This window comes from Monodon monoceros, unplaced genomic scaffold (genome assembly GCF_005190385.1).
Source record: "Monodon monoceros isolate NGI ecotype Baffin Bay Population unplaced genomic scaffold, NGI_Narwhal_1 Super_Scaffold_16, whole genome shotgun sequence".
Lineage (NCBI taxonomy): Eukaryota > Metazoa > Chordata > Mammalia > Artiodactyla > Monodontidae > Monodon > Monodon monoceros.
Window position 1 is genome coordinate 23,718,929 of NW_021703772.1, and position 14,276 is coordinate 23,733,204.

General features: G+C 35.6%; 1 protein-coding gene across 1 annotated transcript in view; it reads right to left on the minus strand.

The window, feature by feature from the left end:
* The window catches only part of SPAG16 (sperm associated antigen 16), an 875,915-nt gene extending 874,735 nt beyond the window's left edge, over window positions 1–1,180 (minus strand). The window contains exon 1 of the mRNA XM_029225940.1: window positions 998–1,180. Coding sequence (XP_029081773.1) covers window positions 998–1,124 — 127 coding nt within the window. The 5' untranslated portion in view covers window positions 1,125–1,180. The remainder of the gene's footprint in view (window positions 1–997) is intronic.
* Between the last annotated feature and the right edge of the window lie 13,096 nt (window positions 1,181–14,276).

Genomic DNA, 14,276 nt, shown 5'->3' on the forward strand with positions numbered 1-14,276 from the left:
AGGGATGTATACTGGGCCTGAGTCAGGACAGGTTAATCAGTTTAAAAGCCTATAAAATGAATCATTGCTGGATCTCTGGAATCTTGAATTAAATCCGGGGGGATTATATTTGGACAAAAAAATAAGGTAGATTTTGCAGTTTCCTTGATACCTTTAAGAATAAAACAGATTACCCATCTCTCTCCTATCTGCCTGAAGAATGGAGTAGTTATCTTTTTCTCAGGAACCCTCCCCCTCTCCTCAGTACCATTAATTTAGAGAAGGGGAGCTCAAAAGCTTTACACAAGAAATAGTGAACCTAATTATCCACATATGGCTATTCAATTTTTCTGGGTATTTCCAATGATAATCGCTCATCACTGTCTGATGTTTCTTCCTAACATCTCTGAGCCTCGTCAGGTCACGAGGTTACCATTTAGTTGCTAAAGGCGGAGCGGGGCGGGGTGGTGCTATTTTTATCATTAAGTAGCCCAGATTGAAACTACCCAGTAAGTAGATGCTACCAAAACAAATCACTTAAGCATTAGACAATTGGACCATCTACAGGATCCAGCTGGATATTCTGAGCTTCCTCCTTCCTCTCCTTAAAGCCTAGAGGTAGCGGTCTTTTCCTTAACCTCCTGATGTTACCCTACGGATTTATTTTCACGGCATTCCGAAGGTTTGCGGGCTTAAGAAAACCCCTGAGGTAAAGGAGGGTTGGATTAATTTGTTGTGCTACTTTAAAATAAAATTGCAAAGTTTACTGAGTGGTGACTACTAACTTTTTCCAACAGGAACACATCAGCCTACAACTACTACAAGGCGAAAAATTACAGTGGGTAGGTATCAGGGGGTCGCGGTGGCGTTGAAACCACCTAGAGGTCCAATAGGCATCTCTACCGGCTGGGTGACCGCAAGCTTCACAGGGCACCCAGAGCGGGAAGCCCCCGCCCTCGCCCCCAACACCCGTTACCGCGGCCAGCGTCTGGGTGCCGCGCCTACTTGGGAAGGATACGCTCCAGGTAGTAGGCGCCCTCGGCGGCCACCGCTTCCGCGGTGTCCCCGGCAGCCGTCGAGCCCATGCCCAACGCTTCTTCCAGAACCCGCAGGGCCGAGGAGAGCATCCCTTTCTGAGAAGCCATCTGAAGCGCTCCGGGAGCCTGCCCCTGGCTACCGCACCGCGTCCCTAAGGGCAACCGCGAAGACGCTTCAGTACAAACACACACGCAGCTCTCGCGAGAGCCTGGCATCCTTCACCCCTCCCACCGCGCGGGCTCCGGGCCCGGAAGGGCTGCCCCGAGCCCTAAATGGGGAAGTCCTCCTCGCTTCCTACGTTACTGGGGCAACCTCGTTGCCTAGTTACCCTGAGCCCTCGGGATGCAGTTCCTGAACTGGACGAGATAAAATGAAGCAATGGGCTTGGTTTGCACACCTTTTCTTACTGAGATGGCTTGGTTTTCTTCAGTTTTGACCCTAGCATTTGTTTTTCACTTTGTTTTCTTCTCTAAATTGTCTTTCTGTTGGTTCTTACATGCCAATCATCAGTCCCCAGATTTTTAGGTATGTGTATAGAGTCCTAGTTGTCCCCAGGGAAAACTAATGGAAAAGAGGAAGATCCTCAGTACCTGTAGAAAAAAAAAGTCCTAGAAATCATAACTGAGAGATTGGCCCAGGGGAACTACCAATAAAGAACTAGGATGGTCACCCTAGCCAATTCCATTCTCATACTCATTCAAAATATTTATCTGGACGTCTGTTTTCTCTTTGGTTTTATACTCTGGGACTTGGAATTGTAGTTGTAACGTTGATTCTTACCAAAGTAAAGCCATTTCCATAAGAATTTTGAGGTACGAATTGTCCTAACATAATGTATAATAAATGATATTTGCCCAGTCATGTGCAGTCCTTTTGCTATGACAGAATCTTCCTCGGGTTTATATTGTGTATGTATCAGAACCATCTACAGGGCCCTTTTATTTACGGATTCTTTTTCATCCTACATTCTAATGAAAATTGGATGCCAAACAGCACCTCATTATAAAAATTCCCATTTATTTCCAAAAGAAACATAGTGGCAACTTCTAATGAGGTGATTAAGAGCTTCAATGCTGGAACCAGAGAGGCTGCATTCAGAGCCTGGCTCCACCATTACTAGCTATGAAACCTTGGGCAAACCACTTAATGTAATGCCTCCACTTAAGGCCCCAGTTTCCTCATTTTTAAAATGGGGATATTATTACCTACCTCAAAGTATTGTTGCAAGAGGTAAAACAACATAAAGAGTTGAGAACTCACCAGCCACATGGTAGACACTAAGAAATAGCTGTTATTTGTACTTAATTGTTTGGTTTGGTTTGGGGATTTTTCTTTTAGCATACTCAAACATCACAATTAGATGTAATAGTTAGAGAATTCATCCCTAGTAGTATTTATTCTTTTAATAACTTACTCCTTGTCATTGACTTCTCATATCAAACATATCACGAGTGCTCTTTAAGATGCAAGGAAGAATTATAAGGGGCTGAAAATTCAGGGAACTCTGAAATTGGGGTATCCACTGCTTTTCTCAAAAGCCTGATCTTCCTTCCAAAGGGAGGAATTTCCTCATCCCTCAAGGTTGTTTCCTGTAAGCACAAGCCTGAGATATGACCTGGGTGAGGAGTGTCAGGGCCTTGCACACTCAGCAAGAAATGTAGAAACGTGAGAGAACCATAGAGGAGGGTGTCTCTGAACAATTAACGTATACTTTGATTTTTTTGTCTGTTATAACAGCTCTTCTCTTAATTTTTAGAGGTAGTATGTCATGTTCTACAGATAGGTTTGAATCCTGGCACTTCTGTATGACCTTAGGTAACTTAAGCTCTGAGAGCCTTAGTTTACTCTTCTCTAAAACAGAGACTTTAATATCCACCTTACTAAAATATAGATTAAATGAAATAAAATATGTAAGAAGCACTGAAGATCATGAAGAAGCAAAGCCTCTACCTACAAAAGTGAATCTTGCTCATTCAGAAATTTGAGCTTTTTTCTTTAAAGTGTAATAGACATCTAAATTTCCATTCCTCATAGAGCTTTTTAAAATGGTTTCATTGGATATAGGGCTTAAAAATCACTATTAAATGCAAATAAAGTTGCCCCGCCCCCCAAAAAATGTCCAGTATATTAAATATTTTCAATAAATGTCAATAAAATTTACTTAAATTATTGAGAGAATACGCCAGTCTCAACTTGGATATTATATTTATAAGGAACTTACATATATAGAAAATTTTTTAAGACAAAACTTAAATATTTTTAGAAATGTCCAGAATTCAAAAACGGAGATATTAAGAGTCATAAGAAAACAAATAAATTATGACTAGTATCCACCATTTAAGGCAGAGAAGAAGTGGAAAAGATTCTTGTCAGAAGAGCTAAAAAAAAAAAAAGTCATAACTTAAAGAGGTATCATTACTCCACTCCTCAAAAAAATGTTTTTTTAATTCTGGAAGTCTCATTTTCTAAGTGTTACAAATAACCAAAGTTTTAACTCAGAACTACCAATTTGATTACATCCATTTCATGACGTTCAAATTTAGATGTCACCCAAGATGTTTTTGGCTTCCCTACAATTTAAACACGTTTCACAGGACCAGAGCAGCAGTGCAATTAAAAATTCAAATTAGTAGTGTCTTTAATATCTTACTTTGTAAACCTTTAGATTTCTACAATGGATGAGTAATATTTTTTAAAAGCAATTAAATAAAAGCAAAAGTAATCTTAACAAATACAAACAGAACCAATAATTTCCTTCAGATAAAAATTGGGATGCAACCTCCTGTAGTGATTGCTAATATCTTAAAACCAGTATGTCTTTGCAATGGATGAATTTGAAAATAATCCTTTTACATTGGAATTCTTGTTCCATTAATTGCTGGTTTTATTTAAAAGAAGTGTGAAAACCTTACTAAGAAAAAGCAAAAACTTCAGATCACAGTAGTGGTTTCAGTTATAATGCTATCCTATAGTCCTTCCATTCTATAGTCCTTACTTTTAAAAATATTTTACAATATTTTAAGTGTAAAAAAAAAAGAAAATTGCCTTAACATTTTGATAAATGAACAGCAAGCCATCTAGTTTCCCTTTGAATATGCTCCTGAAAGAGGTAAATAAAGAAAACCAATGGAGACAGTCAAAATGAAGCAACAACCACAAAAGTCAACAGTTTTTATTTCCTCCCAGACTAAATGCTCCATTATTGTAAAAGTGAAATTATTTTTAAAAGCAAAACCAGAAAAGAATCTGACAATGGATTTACTCTTCACATTTATAGTTTCAAAGGAGAAAATATTCATATGTAAAGTTATAGTAAATTACTATTCAATTTTCAGAAGTTGAGTGTTCGTTTGCTACCAATAGAGCCCAAGCCATATACTGATGCATCTTTTTATGAAAGTAACTATCTTATTTTCTTTCAAAAGCTCACAGTAAGTGGTAGCCAGTTTTAGAATTTCAGAATTCATAGAAGTAGTGGTAATTGACCGTGGTCAACCATACAGCTATATTTTCCCTTTTTTTCACTAACAACTGTTCACAAATTCATATCTCTTGTTTTCTTAGCCCATGTAGTTCAAATAGGATCAATCCTCTGACTTTAGTGATGAGCACATGACCCAAGCTTAGCATAATAAGATTTCATTTCTCTTGGCTACAGTGATCAGCTGCCAAGTTGGCATGTGACCTAAGAAGAGCCAATGAGACATGGTGGGAAATTGGAGATTCTGGCAAAAGGATTAATTTCATCCCTTGGGATTTAAGTTCTAGAGTTGCTAGTCACTTTGCAAACATGAAGAAAATTTCTATCTAAGACTTGAGTAAAAATGGAGGACCGAGGTGAAAGAAACAGAAAACCTGAGTCCAGATAAAGTCACTTGAACCTCTAGTATATATGTATATATTTTCTTGCTCTGTCAGCTGATAGGGTCTAGAAGCAAAAACACCCCCATAAGCAATGATCAGACCTACCACCCAGATCTTGGTTTATTAATACCATTTTCCAATAAAAAGAAGAGCCAATGGAGAAAAGGCTGGATATACGGCTGGTCTGGGAATGTACAAGACTGGAACATCTTACAGTGCCAGAAAGTAAAAAGTGCCCCCCAACTAAAAATCCCACAAAAACGAGGTATAGCAAAAGGACACAGTAGCTAAGTGAAAGAGCTCCCCAAAATGTACAAAGCTAGAACAATTTGAGCAACAAAATTAATAAAGTAGTATTGGAAAATAACCCAAAGTATAAAGTAAACATCTATAATTTCATACTGATATAAAGAAATGATTTCATAAATAAATAAATAAATAGAAGAGAATGGACACATCTCCTGTGAAGAAGAATTCCAAATAATGGATGTAGATACACCACATTCAAGGAATGGAGCATAACTCACCACTCCTTAAGGGTGCACTGCACATGACGATGACTTTCTTCTAAAGAGTAGAATATGGAAAGTGGGGGAAAAAATTAATTTACAGTGGAGCAACCTGACAAACACTACCTCAGAAACCCATAAACCCAGACTAGTCATGAGAAAAACGTGAAATAAATCTCAACTGAGGAACAGTCTACAAAATACCTTACTGGCATCACTCAAAACAGTCAGCATCATGAAAAACAGAAAAAGTGTGAGCCAAGAAGCTCCTAAGGAGGCCGATGATTAAATGTAATGTGGGATCCTAGAACAACATATGGACATTAGGTAAAAACTAAGAACATCTGAATAAAGTTTGGACTTTAACTAATAATAATGTATCAATATTGCTTCAATAATGTGATAAAAATGTGCCATATTAATGTAAGATATTGATAATAAGGGAAACTGGATGTGGCTATATGAGGACTTTCTATATGACCTTTGCAACTCCTTGGTAAACCTAAAACTATTCTTAAAAAGTTTATTTTTAGAAGATTACTTGAATCTTGATTCTAGTGTTGCCTTAAACAAAACTCATCCCTTGACCCTTCTCTTATTTGGAACCATAATTTTTTTTCCTTTAGCAAGTTTCTGTTGGGCTTTCTGTCACTTGCAATTCAACAAGGCCTAGCTGATATATTGACTCTATAGAGAATCTTTTTTTAAAAAATACATTTGAAGGTATATTTTACTGCCAAGGGTGTTTTTCCAAAACTGTCTGATATGACATACCTTTATTCATTTAGACCTGAAAGAACTTTTCTTTTTCCCACACAGGGGGAAGAAATACAGTTTGCTTTCACACATAGGAAAAGAACCGAATGGCCTATTTTAGAAGGCACTCTCCTCTATCTTGTCCACTTGTCAAGCACTTCCTCATCTACAGACTGAGAAAAGAAAGATAAAAAGAAGTGGTGAGGGAAGAAAAATGGCAGTGGTTGGAAGGAGAGAGGAATTGCACGGAGAGTGGTGAGGGGTTGGAGGTAGAAGTTGAAGAAGGGGTAGGTAGAAGAGGAAGTCTCACTTGGAGAGTATCACAAAAACAAACAAAACAAAGCAAAACTCATGATACAGAGAAAACAACAGTGGTTGCCATGGGGGAGAGGGTTTGGAGGGTGGGTGAAATGGATGAAAGAAGTCAAGACGTACAAACTTTCAGTTATAAAATAAATAAGTCATGAGAAAGTAATGTAGAGCATGGTGACTAGATTCTATAGTACTGTAGTGCATGTTTGAAAGTTGCCAAGAGAGTAAATCTTAAAAAGCTCTCATCAGAAGGAAAAAAACCTTGTAATTTTGTATGGAGTCTGATGGTAACTAGACTTATCATGGTGATTATTTCATGGTATAAATAAATATTGAATCATTACACTGTACACCTGAAACTAATATAATGTTATATGTCAATCATACCACAATAATAAAAAATGATACATTTCCTTAACAGTATATTTCAGACATTGACCCACGTCAGTAGATAGAGAAATGGCACATTCTTTTTAGTGGCTATATAGTACTTCTCTCTATAGCTACATGATAATTTGTTTAAGCAGACTTCAGGGCATTTTCTGCTTTTATTTCAAGCCTTGACACTTCACCCAAACTGGGAAAGAGAACAATCGTCTTCTGTTTGTTCTTACCAAATCTGACTAGAGTGGAAAGCTCAGGAATATAACATATGCATGCAAGGAAATGTTCTTCCTCTCATTTTCTACTTCCGGTATTCCTTCAGTCAATTCACCATTGAGTATTATATGGAAGCGCCTCCTACACACATAAAATAATTTAACATTTAAAGTTTTCACAATTAGTCTGTGTTTGTAAATGTTTTTTAAGATTAAATGCAACACAGAGGTTCAGAGAGAATTCTAAATTTCTTTCTTCTGGCAAAATTTCCCAACTTGTTTTCTTATTGTTGCTATTCATGGGTGTATTTCTTCAAACTAACAACAAAAAAAAAACCTCACTAAATTTTAAAAAGCTAATGCTTTGGTTGTGGTGATTGGTCAGTTTTAATAAACAGAAGTGTTAGAATTATTTGCATATTCAGCAGAGCTCATTTTGTACCATTCTTTGTAACATTAAAGAAACTGCAAAATTGTAAGAAGGGAAGACATAGCTTCTCAAGGTCACCTTTCTAAATCAACTATAATATGACTAAAGGTTAGCAAATCAATGAATGAACCATGTGACTTTTCTTCCTTCATGATTCTTGGCACAGTTGTGATATGTGAAATGTCTTATGGAGATCAATGGATGTAACTAAACATGAGGACGCAGAGTGTGGCAGGAATTATATATGTGACTATAGCCCATATCAATATACTTGGATATCATCCTAAAATTAATAGGAGGCCACTAAAGGATTTAAATAAGAGAGGAAAATGGCCAGATTTTAGGGTGTATAACCTCTTAAAAAACTATTTGTAACTTATGCTTTTAATTAAATATATAATCATAAATAAATGCATTTACATGTACACATATACACATATATGTGATTATGTGTATATTAAATGCAGCCTTTTTCATTTCTTTTTTGTTTGCATCATCCTTCCCCATCCCCTCACCCTTCCACCATATCTGCTCACTCCCATCAAGATTAACCATGTTAAAAATATGATGTCTTTCTATATTTTCTCATTTATAGCCCACCATGGCCTCTAAGCATCACTTAATATCCTTGCTGAGTGTGCCAGATTACAAGGTTTATTGCCGTCTCCTGATACTGAGGAGTTTCTCTAGTTATACATGTAACTAAGTAGGTCAAGAAGCCCACAACTTGATTACAAACCACAACTTGAACACCAGGTAACTGCTTGCTCTCCAGAGGGAGAGAGGCTAGATTATTTGTATAAATAAAGTTCACTTTTTTAGTGGCTGTACACTATTCCTTAATGTACATATAATACTATGTATTTAATACTATTTATTTATTTAACTTTCCACCATAAAATGCAACCATGAGCAATAATAAATAAAATCCATGTACATGTAACCTTAAGTAATATTGCTTTGATTTCTGTGGTATAGATTCTGTAGAATGGTAGAAGATCTGCCTCAAAGGTATATTTATTTTTAATTTCGGTAGCTGTTGCCAGATTATTTTTGCCCAACATTTTAAAACCTCACTTTTACATCTGCAGTACGTACATGTATAGATTTCCTTTAATTTTTAACTCTGCTGGGGGTAAAATGACATCTCAATATTACATTAATTTTCACTCCTGACAACTAGTGAACTGTAGTGTCTCTTTCATGTCTGTTGCCATTTCAATTTGCAATATTGTAAAGTGTCTTTTACCCTTTACCTCTTTTCTATGTTTTTTGTCAAATTGTGAGAGCTGCTTGTAATTGATTGACATTAGGTCTTAGCCTATCAATTTTGTTACAAATATTTGTCCACATTTATCATCTTGTTATTGGCATCATTTATAATATATTTTAAAATGAAAAAACTTTCGATTTTCTTATAGTCAGTTATGGCTATATTTTTTGTCTTCTGGGTTTACAGTTTTGATTAAGAATATTTTGCCAGAATTTAGGTGTGGTAAACACTCTCTTAAAGTCTTAAAACTCTCAAGTTTTTACTTCTTTATTTTCATTTTTAAGTCTTTAATTCATTTGGAGTTTATTTTTGTGTAGTAGATAAATAGATTCCAATTTTATTTCTTCCAGGTGGATAGCCAGTAATACCAGAACAAAAAATACCAGAAAAAATTTTTTTCTTTCCATTTGAATACATAATTTTATACATTAAATTCTCATTTTTGCTGAGATTTATTTGTGAAATATTTATTCTATTCCTCTAACTTGTTTGTTTCTTTACCAATATTGTATTTATTTGTGTTTAGTCGTTTTTCCATTTTGCTGTTCTGATATCTGGAATGTCAAGTCCCTTTTCAGGTTTCTCTTTTATTCTTAGATCTTTTGGGCCAATAAATATTAATATTGTTTTATACATGCTCCTCCCCCTAAAAAACCACATTGGGATTCTAATTAGATTAAATATATATATTTAATTAAATATGCATTAAATATATATATTTAGGAGAATTGACTTCCTAATAATAACATCTTCCTAAGGACCTAGTAGTCCTTTCCATTTGTTCAATTTTGTTTTATGTCTTTCAATAAGATTTTATGTTTTTATATCGAAATATTTCAAACATGCATAAAAGTATGACAAATCATTTAATCTGTACCTTTTACAGAGATTAAATATTTTCACTTGGGAAAATATTTTATATATAGCAACTCCCAGTTATGATGAGTTCCTTGATTTAAATCATTTCATTTTGTCCTGTGAAGCATTTTTTATGATTTCATTTCATTTGACTTATTTAATAGTTATTGAATTTAATCAGTGTCCTCTAAAAACTATTTTCGGGTAAAAATTCTATTTAGTTTTTTTGTTCTAACTCACTTTTGATCAATATGTCTGTATTGATTGCTTCCTCTTGATATTTTGCACTATAAAACACCAAGTAAATAATAAAGAAACATGGTACATTCAAATAAAAAATTTAATAAGTTAAAATCCCAATTGATTCAGGTTTAATTATTACATAAGACCTTCTATTTCTACAGACTCCTTTTGCCTTCTGTTCATCCCTTCCTCCTTTCTTTGCCTTTCTCATATTTAAATTACAGGCTATCTGAAACTCTATATGTGACTTTTTTGGTCTTTAGAAGAAAGAAGTTGAGTCAAGGATGTAATACAAGAATGTACTCAACACAATACATATGTATTGATTTCTTCTATGTACAGTGCTCAGAACTAGGCATCAGTGATAAGAGGGGAGTAGGAATTTAAAAATGAATAGCCCCACAGACATAGAAAACAAACATTGTTACCAAAGGGGAAAGGGTGGGTGGGTCGAGGGATAAATTAGGAGTTTGAGACTAACAATACACACAACTATATGTAAAATAGATAACCAACAAGGACCTACTTCACACAGAGAACTATACTTAATATTTTGTAATAACCTGTAAGGGAGAAGAAACTGAAAAAGAATATATATACATATATATATATATATATATATATATACACACACACACATATATATATATATATCTGAATCACTGTGCTGTACACCTGAAACTAACACAACATTGTAAATCAACTATACCTCAATAAAAAAAAAAATTTTTAGTGAATAGCAGACGGTTCCTTCTTCTGAAAGTTGACAATCTAATAGTTGATTCCAATTTGAAAAGTTACTCAAGAAAGAATGGCTTTTATAGCAACATATAATAGCATAAAATTGGAAAATGTTACCAAAACAAAAAGGGGGCAGAAGGGAAATACAGCTTCAGTTAAGAATATAACAAAGATTAACAAGAAGAAACAAATCCAAAATTTAAAAGAAAAAGTGTATCATATAATACATGATGGTATGTAACCATATTGTCCTAATAGGTGAGTTGTTTATTCAGCTGAGCAAACTGATGTTGTGACGAGGAGATAGTTATTTGCCCAGATGAGCGACTTGTTTGCCCAGAAAAATTGCTTTGCAAGAATCTCTTGAAGCAAACAGCAAAGATGTTTATTGGTTTGGAGTCTGACTTAAAATTTCCTGGCTCAAACGAAAGTAATGTTTACATAGGTAACCTCAGATTACTGTGGGAGGTTTGGTCTGACCTCAGGAAAATAACCTAATCGCTTAGTCTCATTAGCAAAATGAAGCCCAAACTCTTACTAGGCAACCGGAACATCTTGAACAATTTATCAGTCAGCCATTGCCACAAAATTGTGGCCTTACAAACCACTCCAAAACACAGGAGCAGACACACAATCAGACGTTCTTTCTTGCCTATGCATTTGTGAGTCAGTTGAGGTTCAGCTGATCTAGACAGGGTTCAGTTAGGCTTGATCCCAAAGTTTGGTTAAATCCAGGCATTTTTCCAGGTGTCTTTCATCCTCCTTGACAAGAGTTTCCACAAATATGTTCTTCTCTTGGCAAAAAGGAAGCGAACAAGAGGGCAAATTCAACCCCACAAAAGCCATTTCAGGCTTTTGCACAAGTCTGTAGTGGAAGCTCTGACAGTTGGGTTGTCTCTTATTTTAGTGCAAGTGCCTGACTTAAGCTTTGATTTCCCAGGCATCCATTTCAAAGAGGCCCCCACTTCAAAGATGGCTATCTTGAATAAATACATTGCCCATCACATGACTAGATAAAGAACCAGGCTTCACCATCCCCCTCCCTGCCCAGGCTCCTTTGTTTTAGAGATCTTGGTTGGTTTCAAAAACTGACCACTTGGGCCACTAATTTTTCTCTTCCAGCGGTTTAAATTCTTGCTCTTATGACTTAAATTCATCAATAAAGAGTGAGCCTTCAAAACCCCACTCTCAACAGAAACCTAGGCTGATTCTCTCTCTTTTCTTTCCCTCTCTCTCCCCTTCACTGTGTGGCCCCAGGTGTGTCATGTAATTTCCAGGACGTGTAAGTAATAAACCCATTTGGTTTTTCTTTTTCAAATTTTCCCGACGATTATTGCTGAGGGCATCTTGCAATCACAATGAGAACCACAAGGGCCGAGCAAGGCCACAACATTGGTTATCTATAGGATGAGACCAGCACACAATAATGTCACCTCAACTAAAACCCCCATTGACCAAAATAAAACTCAAAAATCCAATCCAAACATTTATCCAAAATAAAGCTCAAAAATCAAGCCAAGAAAGCACCTGCCATGAGGCCATATTAAGAACTGCAGAGTTGGAACCCAATAATTCAACCTACCAAATTTTTTGAAAGAAACACTCTTAAATTTAGCCTTCAACCAGCCTCGGTCAGAGGTGGTTTGGCAAATTAGAAAGTCTCTGTGCAGGCATAGAAAAGTACTCAAATATAATTAACATGGATAGTTTCTCCCCTACATCATTCATTATATCCTTCCCACAAATCAGTTTCTAGCCTTTTAGAATTAGAACTGATGACGTTTTGGGCATTGGACCAATTAAGAAAAATAGAAAATACTGAAGTACTGATTTCACATGAGATTGTTTCTATGTTAAATCACTTAAATGTACCCAATAAATCTATCAGTTTGTAATAAGTATGTAAGAATCTTACAGAGTTTATATAGCTCTATCTATGAGATAAAACAGCTTCAGTGCCCCTTGATTATTCAAGTAGCCCCAAAAGAGCTTTCACTCTTCAAGCTATATCCTTCCTTCTTTCTTGCCAAGCTCTCAATTGCTATTTCTAAAACTACCATGTTCTTTTGCTCCCATGACCATACACTATGTTTTTGGTATAATTATAACTAATATAAAACTAATGAGTACAGGGTGAATTATAACTACAGAATAATTATTTAAAATTCACATTAAAGTAATTAATAATTCAAGTCAAAGTTATCAATGTACAGTTATAGTTTGTTATTTCTAAGGAAGATAGTCCTGAAGTGGTTTTGGCCGTAAGTTCAAATATTAGCCCCCAAGAGATGAGGGTGTCAAATTATTGTACTCACAGTTTACCTGCAGCCAAGACACACTACTAATATAACAAACGACCTGGTGATAAAGCACTGTTTTCTAACTTTCTTGATAGTATCAATAATTTACTAACCCTAATTAATAAATAATAAGAATAGATAGAAGAACTAGCAGTATTGCTGAGATACAATCTCATGTTAAGTAAACGACTATTCTGAAGCTAAATTTTAATTCCAGAAAGTTCAAAAGAAGTCATTTGCTCTACAAACAATAACATCAATTGTCCCACGTTATACCAGAATCTTCTATCATATACTTACAAACATTATTCATATTAAATGTAAAAACTCAGAAGTATATTGTATCACTCGTACTATTCACTTTCTCCATATTAACTATTACTTTTAAAAACCTTATATAATATTTCTATTAAATTTTAATAATACATTAAACTGGTTCATTTATTTTAAATGATCCTGAATTCCTCCTTATGCCTGGTGATGTACTAGGCATCAGAGATACAAAGTTGAAGAAAACTCACCTTGGGAATAATTGGAGTTTTACTGGAAAAGTGAACAGGTATATTTCTTTTATTCAATCATAGTGTGAGAACACCCCATAAAACCAAGACACTGCTAGGTACTGCCAACTGTCTAGGATGAATAAGACACGATTGCTGCCCTCTAGCAATCAAGTGGGAGGACAACAATTAGAATACACAGCAGAAAACAGATGCATAAACCAAATACTACAGGGAATTCAGAGGATGAACCTATCAGGCTTCATGCAGGATCCATTTTTTAACTTGTCTTAAAGAATGTAAAGTTTTCAGAAAACATGGGAAAAGAAAGAAACCATTGCTGGTAAAAAAAAAAGGCATTTAAGCAAAAGTAAGAAAACAGGAAAGAAAAGAAGATTGTCAAAGAATAGTAAGTCATTTGGTTGAAACATTGGAGTAATAGAGCGTGTCTTAGTCCATTCAAGCTGCTATAACAAAGTACCACAAACTGGGTGGTTTATGAACAACAGAAATTTATGTCTCACAGTTCTGGAGGCTGGGAGGTCCAAGATCAAGGTGTCAGCATGGTCATGTTCCGATGAGGGCCCTCTTCCTGGTTCACAGCACTTTCTCACTGTGTCCTCACATGGTGGAAGGGGCGAGGGAGCTCTCCAAAGCCTCCTGTATATGGCACTAATCTCATTCATGAGGATTCTACCCTCATGACTTAAGCACCTTCCAAAGACCCCACCTACTAATATCGTCACCATCAGGGGCTAGGATTTCAACAAATGAATATGCCGAGGACACAAACATTCATATCATAGCAGAGAGGAAGAATGAATAAGTAGTTGTAATAATTGTATTAAATACATAAGGTTTTTCTTGTTATATA